Raw genomic sequence first — 16849 nt, 5'->3', positions numbered from 1 at the left:
GTCGGTTTTACCCAGATTCAAGCTAAGAAAATTTGAGTGTAGCCATTGTTTTAACTCGCTAACACAAGAGGAGAGTGAGGATTTTACATTAGCAGAATCTGGTTGACAAGCAGTATATAACTGAATATCATCAGCATAACAATGATAACTAAAACCATGTCTGCGAATGATGTTGCCAAGTGGCTGAATGTACACAATGAATAGTAATGGGCCAAGAACAGAGCCCTGTGGGACACCCTGTTTAAGTAAGACAGTAGGAGATTTGGAGTTGTGTATGGAGATGTGATATTGCCTGCCTGTGAGATAGGAGGAAAACCAGGATAGTGCAGAGCCTGATATGCCAAATTCCATAAGCGGAAAGTAAGATCTTATGACAGACAGTATCAAAGGCAGAGCTGAGGTCTAATAACAGAAGTATAGTGAGACTACCTGAGTCTCCAATGAGTAAAAGATCATTAACAACCTTTACTAGCGCAGTCTCCGTGCTATGCTGTTGGCGAAAGCCAGACTGGAGAATATCTAAGAGGTTGTTACCAGCTAGGAATGACTGCAGCTGGGAGGCCACAGCCTTTTCCATGATCTTTGATACAAATGGCAGGTTGGAAATAGGGCGGTAGTTGGATAAGTCTGCCGGGTCCAGATTAGTCTTTTTGAGTATGGGAGTAACAGCAGCAGTCTTAAGTGACACAGGTACAGTAGAGGAGATAAATGACATATTAATGAGGTGGGAGATGGGGCAGAAATTGCCAATGTACAGTCTTTTAGCAGGAAAGTAGGTGCAGGATCAAGAATGCATGATGAGGAGTTAGATTTATGTATTAACTCAGTGATTAATGAGGAATTGGTTAGGGCTAGCGTTGTCAGACAATTATTCAATTGAGATTTCATATGCACATCGGTAGTTGGTTCTTCCCAAATGTCGCATACAGAGTATCTAGCTTACCCTGAAATGGTTCAAGAAAGAGCAACACATAACCATTGATTCAGAGTCACTAAGGGTGTGCTTTGGTGCTTGAGTCAGTTTATTAATTGTGCTAAATAATATTTTGGGCCTATTGCTTGCTTTGTTAATGATGCTGGAGATATGGGAAGAGCGGGCTGTATTTAAGGCCAGTTTGTATTGCTGAAGGCATTCAGCGTATATAAGAAAATGGCCGGTTGAACCAGTTTTCCTGAACAGACGTTCATGTTGTCTACATTTTACCTTCAAACCTCAAGTTCTGCATTGAACCACGGGGAGGAATGGGACATAGGAACAGACCTAATCTTAGTTGGGGCAAACTTATCCAGCAATTTTTCAACAGTACAGCAATACTTGTCATAAATCATAGATGGGCAGTTTAAATTTAGCACATCAGAAAGAGCAGAGGAGGCAACAGAATCACAAAAGGAGCTAGTGTCAACAGTATTTAAATGACGATAACGTATGGTTAGATTTTTGATGTGGTTGACTGGACAGATGGATGTAAAATCAAAGGAGATGAGTCTATGGTCAGAAAGAGGGGTAGCTAAACTGTCAACAGAGATATTATGCAGACCAGATGTACAAACAAGATCAAGCGTGTGACCATGAGTATGAGTTGGAAAATTAACATGCTGGATGAGGTTGAAACAGTCAAAGACAACATTTAGTTGACCAGCAGTGTAGCAAGCAGTATCAACATGAATGTTAAAATCACCAAGAAGAATAACTTGGGACGACACAGCACATGCTTGGGTTAGTAATTCACTGAGTTCTGAGAAAAAGTCACTTTGTTGTTTCGGTGGTCTGTAAATTAAGATAAGTACAACGGGATGTTTGATACCAAGCTTCATAACCATGTACTCAAATGTCGTGGTATTGTGAAAAACCAGTTCAGAGACAGTTAATGACGCACGAAAAATGACAGCAAGACCACCCCCTTTACCAGTTGTACGTGGTTCTGTTATATATCGATATCCAGTAGGGGTAAGTAGATTCAGCTGGATAAAATCATCTGGTACCTGCCAAGTCTCTGTGAGGAATAACATATCAAATTTATTGTCAACTATTAGCTCATTCATGTAGGTGCCTTTGTCTGAGATAGAGCGACAATTTAGGAGGGCACAGTGTTTATTTGTTCCATTGACAGTAGGGGTATGCTTAATCTCAGAGTTAGTTATATTAATGTTGACAAGGTAGCGATGCCGATTATAAAAACGCGCCGACTGTTTCATAGCCCTGCTACTGGACCAGATAGAGGGGATCGCAGATGATGATGACTGATGAAGAACGTATCTCCTTCTAGAAGAGCGATGTATATATCTTGGGCGACGAAGGATACCAGATGAGCGGCACTGGTCATACGTCACGGGTCAAGGCGCCAGTGCCCGTTTAGAGCCACTAGCTCGCAGGGCCTGTATACGATTTCCATTTGAGTATTGAAGCCAAAAATAGCCAGAGATAGAATAGTAAATGCCAGAAACTTTAACGTGCTGAGAGGAGCCATGGAAAAGTCAGCCAACAGCATTACCGCGTTAGCCAGAACCGAACCCAACCCAACATCAACAAAAGCACGGAAAGGGCAGCTACCGGACCAAACAGTATGCTAGCAGACAATCCACAAGTAGAGTGTTAACTCACCTCATAGTTAGTCAGATCGATGGTGGATCGAGAGGGTAGAGGGCTCAAAAACTAGAAACCAAACTTTCCTGCCACAAAAACCTCTCCAACACGAGTTCTCTAGCACGCGAAGGTAAAAGATAACTCGCAAAAAACTCTCCAACACGCCGAAGGCAAAAGATAACATCCAGACGTATGGAAATTCCTCAGATCGGAAGTAGTCCAAACAATAAATCCAAACGTGAATTAACGCAACAGGCAGACAAAACAAAACAAAACAAAACAAAACAAAACAAAACAAAACAAAACAAAACAAAACAAAACAAAACAAAACAAAACAAAACAAAACAAAACAAAACAAAACAAAACAAAACAAAACAAAACAATAACCCAGCATGGAGCGGCAGCTAGATGCGCACAGCGTACCCAAAACCGGAAGTTGACCTGTAGTCTGACATTGAAAACTGAAGCTTTGAACCTGCTTAGAATCATTGTGAAATCCATTATAAATAAGCTACACTACCAGAATAGGCCAAGCTCAGTGCTTGGGCAAGAAACTGAAGGGTTTTCACTAACTGAATCTGAAGAAGCTGTTCAGACCTGAACATTATTATCAGCTCTTCACACATACAGCCTCTACGGGAGAGTGGCCAGAAGGAAGCTGAAAAAAGGCCATGTCTAGAGAATCTGAGAGCTTTTGTAGTCTTATAAGAATACAGCCACTTGGCTAAAGGCCAAAGCATAATGTTTGGCACAAACCAAATACAACCAAACATAGAGGTAACACCATTCCAATGATGAATCATAATGTCTTTCCCCCAAGATAAACTGGAAAGCTTGTTGCCATCATAAACAACATGAATGGAGACAAATGCAAGCAAATCATCAGACATGCTGTATTGATTTAAGAAGACAAATATGCATTTTAAAAGGGAATACAATATACAAGCAAATGCCTTGAAGTTTAGTGTCTTAGAATGGCCAAGTCAAGCCCAGACCTTAATCCAAGTATTTACCAGCTAATGTAACAAAATTGGACAATATTTGAGTTGAGGAATGGAAGAAAATGGTAAAATGAAAAGGTGCAAAATTGTGCTCATTAATGCACAATTGAGACAAGTCAAATCTGTAAGAAGTAGGTGAATACTTTTCCATCAAAGAATTTCCCCCAATGTATATGTGAATGCAATTAGGACTTTGTCTCGACTCATCCATGCCCCAGTCATGCCAAAACAAACAAGAACAAAAATAAAACTGTGATATTACAGATACTAGAAGTCACTGAGTATTAAAACATTTACATCTAAGTACTGTTGACTGCTGAGGGCAGAAAGCTGTAGCTGGCACACAGGCATCTGGATCCTTTCATTAGCCATGACGGCCTTTTACGCTTCTGCTTTCCTTATTGTTCCTTATTACTAATGGTGATGTCATCTGCTCTGGATCTGCCAAGGTGCCATTATAAATACCCAGAGCACAGATGATTATGTGAGACTGAGAGAAGGAAACAGCTGCTCGGAGGCTACCATCAAGACTATTTTCACCACTGTAATGAGAATCCAAAGTTGGATGAGACGGAGGGGAGAAAAAGTCTTTGCCACTATTACGAGTGCAGCAGGAATGAAATTGTCGCAGTGAGTAAAGGACTCATGTCTTGGTACCAAATTTGGATCTTATGGAAGTGTGAAAGGCTGATGAAGATGCATTTGGTCTGGAAGTGTGTCTAGAGCAGTGTGTGAATGTGTGTTACTGAGATACTGCTGATTGAAGCAGAGCATTAGTCCATGTCTCACTGATTATTCAGGCAAAAGTCTAATGAGACGCAGTGAAAAAAGGTTTAATATGAGAACATATTATACACACAATGTTTTTTTATTTAATTAGTTTTCAAAAATTATCCAAGTTCTATACTTACATCAATATTGGATGTAGTTCAAAGTAAAAAAATTCTAATTGTAACATTTCATTCAAGTGTCACATGTGGTACTGTATATACTACATGGCCATTCCATTTAGTCCCCTTTTGCTCGTATAATAACCTCCACACTTCTTGGAAGATGTTCCACTATATTTTGCAATGTGCTTGAGGAGATTTGTGCTCATTCAGCCACAAGGGAATTATTAAAGTGAGGTACTGATTTAGAAAAAAAGGAGGCCTGGGGTGCAGTTAGCATTCAAACTCAAACTAAAGGTGTTCGATAAGGTCAAGGTCAGAACTCTTTTTAAGATCTTCTACTCCAACTCATGTAAACCATAACTTCATGGATAATTTTTTTAATTTCATCTTATTGCATCCAAGATATCCTGTACAATTGTGTGCCTCCAACTTCGGGGAAACGTCAGTACCAATAATTTTGTTATATTTATTTAATATCTATTACTGCACATTATAAGTCAGACAAACATTAAATAGTGTATAACCTATTACTAAAGCCATGTTTAATCTGCCAATGTTTTTACAGACAAGGTTGCCATTTTTTTCCCTTGAGACTGTTTTACAGATGACACAGTAATACTGCAATAAATAGTATGTCTAAGTGACAGGATTGTGACATAAAAAACTAGAGTAAGTTCCTCTTCTTGTTAAATAAATATTAAACTCACTTGTTAAAAAAAGTTTTTTTTGTCTTAGAGGAACATTTTTCAGTTTTTATTTCAAGTATGTTTTAAGTATATCATGTTTTTTTTTTTTATATATATTTTGTTTAATGTGGCCCCTACCTGATTTGTATCTGAATGGAAAATACTTTATATGGTTGAACTCACAGATGTGAAGACTGCAGTTTTATTTTATTAGAATAAAAGGCAAGTCATCCCAAAAACAGATGCTGAGAGCCTCATTGATAAATAAGAAACACAATAATATATAATATAAAAAATGTGTGTATGTGTGCGTATTAAGGTTCCTCACCTCCTCTCCTGTTCAGTTTGGCGTATTCTGGAGCATAGCCGATGCTGAACACTGATGAGCTGCTGAAGGCACTATGGGAAAGGGATGTTGCCAGTGCATCATCACATTTCTCTAAAGCAAACACAAAAAAGTAGACAATTTATTTAAAATCACATTTCAGAATCAATGCACTTTAAAACAGTAGAATCAGTTCTGCCCTTTGAGCTATGCAACAACATTCTTGTCACTAAATACTATAATGGAAATGTTCGCTGTCATTGCTAAGTCACTGCTAGTCAGCTTTTATTTTATGAGCTAGTCCCTTTTTAAAAAATAATATTCCCAAATGTAAACATTGGTCATTGCATCTCAGATTAGATAGGAAAACTGAACAGAATTTATATTGTGTTGTAACATGTCATTGTTAATGCTAGTCAGATAGCTAGCTCTGATTAACTACCCTGACTGGTTTTCTTTCATAAAGTCATAATTTTAGATGTTTAACTAATTATTTTAACCAGGTACCTTAGATAAGGTGTTTCTTAAGAATATCTAATTAAATGTATGATTTAAGCTAACTTGGCATTACACTGAGTGAAAAGAATCCTGACTATTCACAATTTCTGTGGTGATAAAAAGCAGTGCAGGGAGTTGGCGTGTGTTAATGCATCTCTAAGCGCAGAGACAGCATGAAAACCTCGGGAGAAAATATATTCAGTGCCTTTAATGGGTTCATCATTAAAATGCCTCTGCATCTTCCATTACATCAGCTAGCTGGAGATGTGGAACATACTGTACTGTAAATTTCTTATCAGAGGGTGGTAGAGTGAGATGAGGAAGCAAATTGATGGAAATAGAGACGTCAAGAGATGTGTAGAGAGAGAGAAAGAGAGAGAGATGGAGTTGACTTGCCAAAGAAGATTACACTGGTTCCTAATCAGCATCTGTCATGTTCAAGTGTGATTACTTTGTATCAGTCCTAAGGCAAATCATTCTCTTGGAATATCAGTTTGTGCTAGAGTTTATGCTGTGTTCATGTTTAAGTGAGAACTGGGAAATTTCCCACTTCCCAGTTGGGAACTTCCTGTTTAAATGGCTCTTCAGCTCTATAGTCTATATGGAATGTTTAGTTTCGTAATTTATAAAAGAGTCGTAATTTATCTGCGGTATGATTTTATTCCAACATGGCACCTCTCACTGCTAAAAAAGCATTTGATGTATGATACCTGTATATTCCAAATATATAAATATAAGTAAGATATTGATGGTCAAATAAGTATATTTATATAAGTACATACACAGACATGGACAAAATTGTTGATACCCTTCCATTAATGAAAGAAAAATGGTCACTGAAATAACTTGAAACTAATAAAGTAATAATAGAAAAAAAATACTGAAAATTAACAAATGAAATTAAAAATCAGACCTTGCTTTAAAAAACGAATGAAACTGGCCTGGACCAAAAATAATGGTACCCTTAACTTAATATATATATTTTCACATTCTTTTAAGGCATCACTGCAATCAAACAATTTCCAAAGGACATTTAAGAGAAAATGAATATTTTGTCCTCAAAGTTGATGAGTTAGAAGCAGAATAAATGGCAGAATGTAAGGATTTGAGCGAGTTGGATAAGGGTTAGGGTTAGGGTCGATTGTAATGGCTAGACAAGTGGGTCAGAGCATCTTCAGAGCACTTGTGAGGTGTTCCTGGTCTGCAGTGGTCAATATCTATCAAAAGTTTTCCAAGGTAGAAACATATATATATATATATACACAGTGGTACCTGGCTTATCGACCGGCTCAGACATCAAACTTTTCACTTAGCGAGCAGTTTTTCGACCGGAATTTGCACCCGCTGAACGACCAAATGCCCGCTGATCGACCTTTTTTTACCCCGACCCACGTGGAGCATTTGTTTGGGTTACTTTTGTAATGTTTTTAATTTATACTTTTTACTGTATTATTGTCAGAAATCCACCCGCCACGCCCCCTTCGGCGGCTGTCAAAACCTTCGCTTTTCCTGAAACCCCCGGCTTCAACAATGCACACCTGGGGCTCATTATTCACTCATCCCCAGCTCCTATATAAATCCCTCATTCACCCACACTCCTTGTTGGTTATTGTTGGTATGTGAAGGCATTCCTATGCGTTTCTTCCTTTCCGGACTCCATGCGCTCTCCACAGCTGCGCTTTCTTTCCCTCCAGGGCGTACCACGGATATCTCTCTCTCGTTTGTCGGGATTCTATGGACTGCCGTGTGTGTGTGTTTTTGTGTTATATATATTCGCTAAAATGTAAGGGGTGTACTAACTTTTGTGAGATACATATATTTTATATAGATTAGATTCAACTTCTAACCAGCATCTAACCAGAAGTGTATAAGTGGCCTATTTACAGTTAATAACAGTAAGATAAACAGGGTTTGAGGTCCATATGTACAGGGGTGATGGAGATTAATGTACAGAAGGTGCAGTAGGCAATAATATATGGTATATATATATAGTAGTATACAATATACAATATACTGTGCAATGATTGTGCATAAATAGACATGTCAGAAGATAATATACTCACTGACATGATTTAGTTATGTACAAGTATGAATGTATGTATGATACAGTATATACAGTATAAATATGGGTGGAATGTACAGTAGTGTTAATGTGAGCTATGGATGGTGCGAAAAAGAAATGTGTAGTGGATAAGCAGTGCAAAATACACAGAAAGTAACAATGCAGTATATATATATATATATATATATATATATATATATATATATATATATATATATATATATATATTCACAAACTGTATATATACTGTTATTTATACAGTTTTATACGTTTATATACCCCTACGGTTTATGTCAATTTGCCTTTGTCTGTTCATATGTTACTCATTATTGTACTTCGGTCTGAGGGGTACAGCTGTGTTCCTGTAGTGTGGAGTTTTTTATAATTTGAGCAAAAGAAGTTAATTACATGTGGCACTTGTGGTACAAGGAGTTCTGACACTCCAGCTTTCCATATCTGTGTCTCTTTTTCTTTATCTTTCTCTCCTCATCACTTTCTCTTTCCATCTTGCTATGTTTTTATGTCTAGTTGTCAAATTAACACGATTTGGTCCTTCACCTTGCTGGCTTGTTTATTCAATCCTCCTCTAATATCCACAGCCATTTCCCATTCTGCCAGCACCAACGCTTTGAAAAAATCCAATTATGCCCATTTTGTGCAAAAAAATCATTTTCCCTAATGCATTACAGCGCTAATTATGAAAGACGTTCATGCACATGGAACAAAGACTCTTACAACCTCAGTATACACAGTGTCAGAATAGAAACAGTAGACTCTAATAGGCACTTAACAGAGTATTCAGATTTTAAAACAGCACACTCCCATTTCCACTTTTTTCCATAAATAAAGGGAGAACATCAAAAGTGTAAAAAGGACTTTTGCAATCTAAAACTTACGTGTTCCTAGTAGTGAGTGACAGACCTCTATTTAGGCTGCTGTAGGAACTGGGTGTTTTTACATTCCCTTATATACACCTGTCTCTACTTGTCTTTTCTGATGTCCCTCACAGCAGGATAGATGTATGATTTTACATCATAATGTGTTTTCCATTAGCTGCTCTGTCTTCTGAGTGTGTGTTTAGCTAGCATTACAGACTATTACAATTATGCCACCCTTTAGTTTCACACATTTAACTAAACATTAATTCTGGATTCTGATTGGCTGGAAGGTATGCATTCAAACTGTTTAATGCCTTGCATATGACTTTTATGTGGACACCTGACCATGAGATTCATATGTGCTTTTTGAGCATCCCATTCCACATTTAGTCCCTGTTTGCTTTTATAATAATCTCTATAATCTTCTGGAAAGATGTACCACTCATGGGACTTGTGCTTATTCAGCCACAAGGGCGTAAGGTGTTAATAAAGGTAAACTAGGGAGGCTGTCCTAATATTTTTGTCCATAGAGTGTATCAAATTTACTAGTTTTTAAAACCACATGCAGTTTGAGATAATTGCATAATTAGGATTTTTGCTTATTAAAAGGCTGACAGTTCTCAGTTTGAAAAAACTGACTTAAAAAGTAAACAAATAAAGAAAGAAAAAACACAACCCAATGCTAATGCATCTCTTTTTAAAATAAAATAAAAAAAATATTAGAAAGTTTATTTTTTTTTTTTTCTGCAGTGCTCATAGCTATAAATGTCATTGTAAACTCTTAGCTATAAATCTCCAGTCGATTGATTAAGTAAAAAATGCAGCAATGCATTTTTAGTATTTTTAGTATTGTTGATACTATACAGAAGAGCCCCCAGGCAACAGACTACTACCGGACCATGGATCATTTAGTACCAGGCTAAACAGAACGAATCATTTTATTTAATTGTTTATTTTCCATTTTCTGTTTCTGCCAATACGATTTCCCCACATTTGTTTTTCTATGTATCAATAAATTAAACATGTTATTGTTAACATAATAATTAGTAATTAAATTAGTCATATAGTAATTAAATCATATACTTTCTTTCAGCTTTTCCCATTAGGGGTTGCCACAGCAGATCATCTGCATTCATGATCCGCATGTTCAATTTGGCATGTTTTTACGCTGGATGCCCTTCCTAACGCAACCCTCCCCATTTATCCGGGCTTGGGACCGGCACTAAGAGTGCACTGGCTTGTGCAACGCTGGGGCTGGGGTTGGTACCCTGACCGGGAATCGAACCCGGGCTGCAGCGGTGAGAGCGCCGCATCCTAACCACTAATTAGGGAACCAGTAATGAAATCATATAATATGTATAATAGTAATATGCCCCCCATAAAAAAAAAAAAAAATATGTATGAAACTGGTCTGTGGTACAAAAAAAAGAAGAAGAGCAACGATTTATGTAACATTTCGTATGAATAAGGTTAGAGAATGCAGTGGGATCAACCCTGGCAACATTTTAATTACAGCTTCATTCCTAGTAATTTACATGTCATGAATATTTAATGAACAAAGCTTTCATGGACAGGCTTCTAAATTTACAGAGGTTTGCATTAATGTTCACCCCTCTAGATCTTTTCTGCAGTGTTTTTTTGTACTAAAAACCAGCAACTGAAATATAATTGTTATTAGGGTGAGTCATTAATATAACCCACTGCATAACATGAGGACATCCACCAAAAGCCTAGGAAGAGATTGCATTAATTAGACGTGTCGAATGGAAATGCACGTAAGCAGCCATTTTTTAGAATCTACAGCAAACGAATCCAAAACAAGTAGTGAAACTCTTGGAACAAAAACAGGTCAAGCGATCTTCAAACAGTGTAAACAGAGCCAGGAGAGAAACGTGAATGCAATGTAAAACAAGTCAAATATCAAAAGGCAGTTAGAACAACAGGACACGAGTGACTGAGCAAAGAATTCACAGTGAGTGCATGAACCAGAGTCTTATTATATAGTGTGTGAGTGGGTGTGAATAGGTGTGAACCTGGAAATGTGGTCTTTGGCAACCATGTCACATGGTCACAATGTTTGCTGGGAAATAGAGTTAGTCTGAGGTGACCTGATACATTGAGACATTTCAGATGCTTGTCTATTGGTCATTTATTGGTCATCTGTTAGCATAATCAAGAATGAAAAAAGACCATGCGGTGCTACGGATAACCATATTTTAGGTGGTTATTATGATTTGAAAGACCAAACTGCGGCCCATTGTGGAGATTAAACCCTAATGACTGCATTGACATTTACTGCTGCATAGTAAACAGGCAACTTTAAAAGCAAACGTGGTTGAATTCTTTTATGTGACGAGGAGCCAAGCATACTTCAACTTTAACAGAAAACAGAAGTTAAATCGAAAAAAGAAATTATATTGAGATTGCAGTGAAAGATGTGTTGTGTTTAATTAGACAAAAAATGTCATCTGAAAAGAATGATTTTGCAGGCAGTTAAATAAACTCTCCCAGACTCTCTACACGCAGTAAAGAAAATTGAATTTGTTGAGATGCTATTCTCACTACACTCTCATCAGATTCACTACGCATATTGCAATAACACATTGACCTGCAGTATGTAGGATTACTTTAGTTCACTGAGCCTTCCTGGCTGAATATCCACGTTAATGCCACATGATCCGATTACTCCCGATCAGGTGATGATTTCCTGACATCACATTTATTGACATTGACATTTATTTCATTATCATTCACTTTTCAAGAATTTACAGACAGTTGCAATGAAGAACTCTAATTACACTGTATGGACATAAGTAACACCTGTTACACCTGACCTTTCCAGCTATATGTGGTTCTTCCCCAAACTGTTTCCACAAAGTTGAAGAAAGAAAGAATGAAAGAAAGAATGAAAGAAAGAATGAAAGAAAGAATGAAAGAAAGAAATATAAATAATAATGCTAATACAAATTTTCCCTGAAAAGAACACAATGTAAATACAAATATGAAAAAAATTGTTATTATTATTATTATTATTGTTATTATTATTATTATTATTATTATTATTATTATTATTATTATTATTATTATTATAATAATACAAAACTTTTTTTGAAAGATTCTTTTATATTTTTAAATTTATGTAGAAAGCAATGAGAAATACTGTAATTTCCAGACTATAAGCACCCACTGAATTTTACAAATATTTTTATTTTGAACATAAATAAGCCATACCTGTCTACACTGAAACTAATTAACGTTACACAGGCTTTAACGAAAGACACGTTACACACGGTGTAACGGTTGAAATATGTTGCGCTTCCTTTAGGAGCATAGCGGTATTTTGGGAATAGCCTGACACTGCATTTTTCCGCTATTACTGCGTGTGTGCAAGACCGAGGAATATGTCCTTATTATTTTCTGATGCTCATTTCTAAGTTTCTTTGACTAACCCATAACGCTGTTGCCAAAAAAAAAAAAAAAAGCACGAGTTTTGGAAAGCTGTCTGTGCTTATATGATTTCTGTTGCAACTGGAGTTAGCGAGCTCTCCCTTCACCCAGGCTCAACGCGTTACAACGGTTTGTATCTAAACAGTAGCCTACCAAGAAAGTCATTGTTCACTGTCTTCCTCCTTCCTTTCACAACTATTTCTCTCGGAAGTTTATCTTTTGGCATCGTCGTGCGTTTAAAAAAAAAATCGTTTTTTTCTCCCGAAGCCGTGCAGCTCAGAACACAGGTGAGGTGCGTTTTTTCGTTTCCGTTCGGAAATTTCATTGGTCTAATGTTATGGGGTTCAGTTTTTTGGCTTGAAGTTTGTGAAACCGGAAAAAACCCAGGAAAAATCCATTAATAAACCGCTTCGTTGTTTAAGCCGCGGGGTTCAAAACGTGGGAAAAAAGTAGCGGCTTATAGTCTGAAAAATACGGTAGCCTAGAGAGCTACAGTAACCTATTTTAACTTCCACTTAATTGACACAACTCTAGATGAGTAGATTTAGATTTTAGATTTTCCTAAAATGTACAAATAAGAGAGAGAGACTTGAATCGACTGTAAGTATAGACACTCTCCATGGGTAAAATGTATTATTAGGTTAAAATATTAATAAAAAAACACAGTACACACCTCTATCTTTCTTTGAATATAATTTTCTCTCATTTAATACACCTTGCTTTCCTGTACTTTTGACAAAGCTCATTGTGACTAGTCCTTGTCTTTAAAGACTGTTTTAAAGTCATTTTGGATAAAAACAACACTGTTTAAAACAGGATTTATTGATGCCTTTTTGCAACAGGTAAAATGAAGCTTAATGGGAACTTGCCCAGAAAGAGTACATAAACTCAGTCTTATATGTAATTAAAAGTTTATTTGACTAGTTAGAATGTGTGCTTGGATATAATATATTCCCTGGATATTCTCTTTAGCTCTGGATGTTTTCCAAAATTCTTTGGTTTTAAACTCTTACATACTTCTACACTTAACTTCCATACTTTTACACCTAACCTCTATACTTTTACCCTTAACCTTTATACTGTATTTCTACACTTAACCTCCATATTTCTACACCTAAACTCCATACTTCTACTCTTGACTTCCATACTTTTACACCTAACCTCCATACTTCTAAACTTAACCTTTATACTTTTAAACTCAAACTCCATACTTCTACACCTAACCTCCATACTTCTACACTTGACTGTCATACTTCTTCTTTTCACCTCCATATTTTTTACTTTTGACCTCCATATTTCTACACTTGTCCTCCAGACCTTTACTTTTGACCATAAAGCATTTAGTCATGATGTGTCCCACTGAATCATAGTCATGTCTATACAGCTACTGACTTCACTGAGATCTGTAAAGTAATTCCATAATTCATTACACACACACGTGCATTATAATCAGCTCACACAATTCAATGCATCATCCACAACCAGCACATCACTGCATTTAAACGATGTTTTTGCAGATCCATCTTCATTTCCACAACTGGATCTCCTGAACAGAAACATTAGATGATCAATTAGAGACTTTTCAGTTGGATGACTTAATTACTTCTTACGTTCCTCACCACCATCTGGTGGCTCTTTCAGCTCCTGCGCTTTCCAGACACGAACTGATTGATTGCCCTGCATGATGGAGATCCCCTGTCAATAGTGCTTTTATACAAAGCACCACAACTTTGATCTGAGGATGTCAGCAGGCACGTTCAGCAGCCTGAAGTTTTCCCTGGTGTGTCTTTCTAATGACTGAATTTATATGTGCAGAATTTGACGTTGGAATTCAATCATGTGGGCTTTCAGCAGTATCATCAAACACATAGCAGCTGCTTTTTAGACATTATTGATGAAATAATATTTCTTAGATTGACTCAAATCGACTGAAAATGGCTGCAGGACCAAGCTTTCTCTTTGTGACGCCATGGCCGTGAGAGAAGTTACGTGTAGTACTTTATTATTTTCGATATTTACTTTGTGCTTTATGAATGTAACCTGGAAAAAAAGCTTATTATACAGAATCTATTTTATAAAATAATTGATTGCATTTTTATTAATTTACAGTTCATAACTGAACTGTTACATTTTTTTTTTTGGACATTCACGTTTAAAATAATATCGTTTTTCATGTTCTGATTGAAGCTCCATATTAGAGTCAAAGGTTCTATGTAGCTATTCATTAGACAAAAAATAAAAAATAACAATTTAGGGTTTGCTTCCTGTAGGGTTTGCTTTCTGACAGAGCTCTATTTTGAGTAGAAGCTTCTGGATAAGCAAAGCCCTTAATTGAGTGTAACGCCATTTTGAGTGAAAGCTACTTGTTGGGCAAAGTCTTTTAAGTCGATTCAAGTCAAGTCAAGAAGCTTTTATTGTCATTTCAACCATACAGTATATAGCTGGTGCAGTACACAGTGAAATAAAACAACGCTTTCCCAGGACTGTAGTGCTACTGTACATAAAACAAGATACAGCTACAATCCAGAGTTAAGGACTAAAAGGACTAAAAGTAAGTTGTCCTAACCAAGATGTGCTAGTGCATCATATGTAACCTAGTCCAAACAAAAAAAATGTTAAGGGCAGATAAACAAAATACACAAAATAGCACTGACCAGTACACCTTCTGTATAATATGTTATACAGTACAATGTGCAAAAATAAGCGTTAGCCAAAGTAAGACAAAAACCTACTGAATGGATAAAACCTCATTTTGGGCAAAAGCCTCTTTAGGAGAGAATCCACTAGTTAAGTAACAGTCTCATGATGGACAGGAGTCACAAGCTGGGTCAGAAGCCTTATCACAGATAAAGCCCTTGACCATCGGATTCAATAGCACTCAAAGACATAAAAGACTCAAGGGAAGCTTTGCAATTATCCTGTCCTTTAAAACAATTTTAAGTAAACCCAAAAAAGTTTTTAAACAAATTAACATCTTTCCTAATCACCAAGTACTTCTTATAGTCAGAATGAATGAGAGAGAGAGAAGGAAAGGCAGAATAAAACACACAAATGCAAATTTCTTGACCCTAGGATATGTCACAAGCAACTGTTATACATTCATTACAAGCGTTTTAGTCGACACCGACTGTGTTAGACAGGCAGACGATATACACCCACGCTCTCTGCTGCATTTGCTTTAAACTTATATATTATATATTCTTTTCACTTGCACAAATAATTGCAGCATAAGCTTTATAGATATGGATTTAAATCATATACTTCTACTTGGTACCTGGTGTAACCTTTATTAAAACTGTAAACAATGATGAAAGTGCATCAATTGCATCAAAGTATATATATATATATTACCAAACCTGTCAACGATGTTTCCACTCCATTTTTTGGATTCCCCAAATTCCTCAAACAAGCATTTTATTACAGTAGTGCCTTGTTGGTATTTGTTCTACAAAATCACACTTCTAGTTCTTTATTTATTTTCTCACATCAAACATACAATCTGACATTTTAATAGATTAGTGTGCTTTCCACATTTAAACAGCTTACAAGTGAATGTAAAAGGTTACTGTGGCACGCAATATAAATGCCAATTTGAACGCTAAAGTAGATGATAATATTAATGACGAACATCATTTTGCAACTAGATCTCTATCTGAATAAATGACGGCACGGCAGCGTGAGACATCCTCAAAAAGAACTTTCATCTAAGTAGATGAAAGTCAGTGCTGATCCTCAGGAGAGATATGTTCCTAGTAGTATTGCTCTAGGATGTGTAATAGCAGGATTCTATCAAAGCACGGTGGTTTCCTAGCCGGAGACACAGGTCCAGATTCAACATCTGCTTGTGTTTTTATTTGTGGCTTTGTCGTATGCTAAAAGCAACGCATTTAAAAAAGAGAAAAAGAGAGAGACTATGATGGGTACATTTTGTTTAAAGAAAAAAGATAAAACTGGGTTCTTAATCTACACAAGTGCACAAGTGCAAGTGAGTGAGTGCTTTTAGGGAATGTTCAAGTGTCTAGGTAATGGATAAATGATGGATAGTTGTTACTAGTACCCAAGTGAACACTCTCAGGTTCTATTAAACATCAGGCAAGTGGACATGAGTCAGGAATCAGGAATCAGGCAACACAAAGAGCTATTTACAAGTGTGAAGGAGAAGTAAGGAGAGCAAACTATTAGACAACTTCATATCTGCGAGCACTGAGCACTAAGCACTATTGGCTCACGTGCCAGGTAAGTTAAACTAAACCAGCCATATACATACGTATAAAATATATATTAATAATATATATAGAAAAAATGCAAAACCTAAAGTAGTTTTTTTGTTTTTTCTATTAACACAGTTTATTATTATTAACATTTGAACAGTTAAAAAAAAAAAAAAAAATTATAAAATATCTGCTTGGTTCAATAGTATATAAAATAATGTTTTATAATATTTTATTTAAAAAAAAATTAAATAGAATAAATGT

At 36.4% G+C, this 16849-nt stretch overlaps 1 protein-coding gene across 2 annotated transcripts in view; it reads right to left on the bottom strand.

The window, feature by feature from the left end:
- Positions 1-16849, bottom strand: part of LOC124375508 (contactin-associated protein-like 2) — a 135125-nt gene that overhangs the window by 90140 nt on the left and 28136 nt on the right. For both annotated transcript variants that reach the window (XM_046833929.1, XM_046833930.1), the window contains exon 2: positions 5493-5603. In XM_046833929.1, coding sequence (XP_046689885.1) covers positions 5493-5603 — 111 coding nt within the window. The remainder of the gene's footprint in view (positions 1-5492; positions 5604-16849) is intronic.

The sequence above is a fragment of the Silurus meridionalis genome, chromosome 21 (genome assembly GCF_014805685.1).
Source record: "Silurus meridionalis isolate SWU-2019-XX chromosome 21, ASM1480568v1, whole genome shotgun sequence".
NCBI lineage: Eukaryota > Metazoa > Chordata > Actinopteri > Siluriformes > Siluridae > Silurus > Silurus meridionalis.
This window is presented reverse-complemented; position numbering and strand designations above follow the sequence as displayed.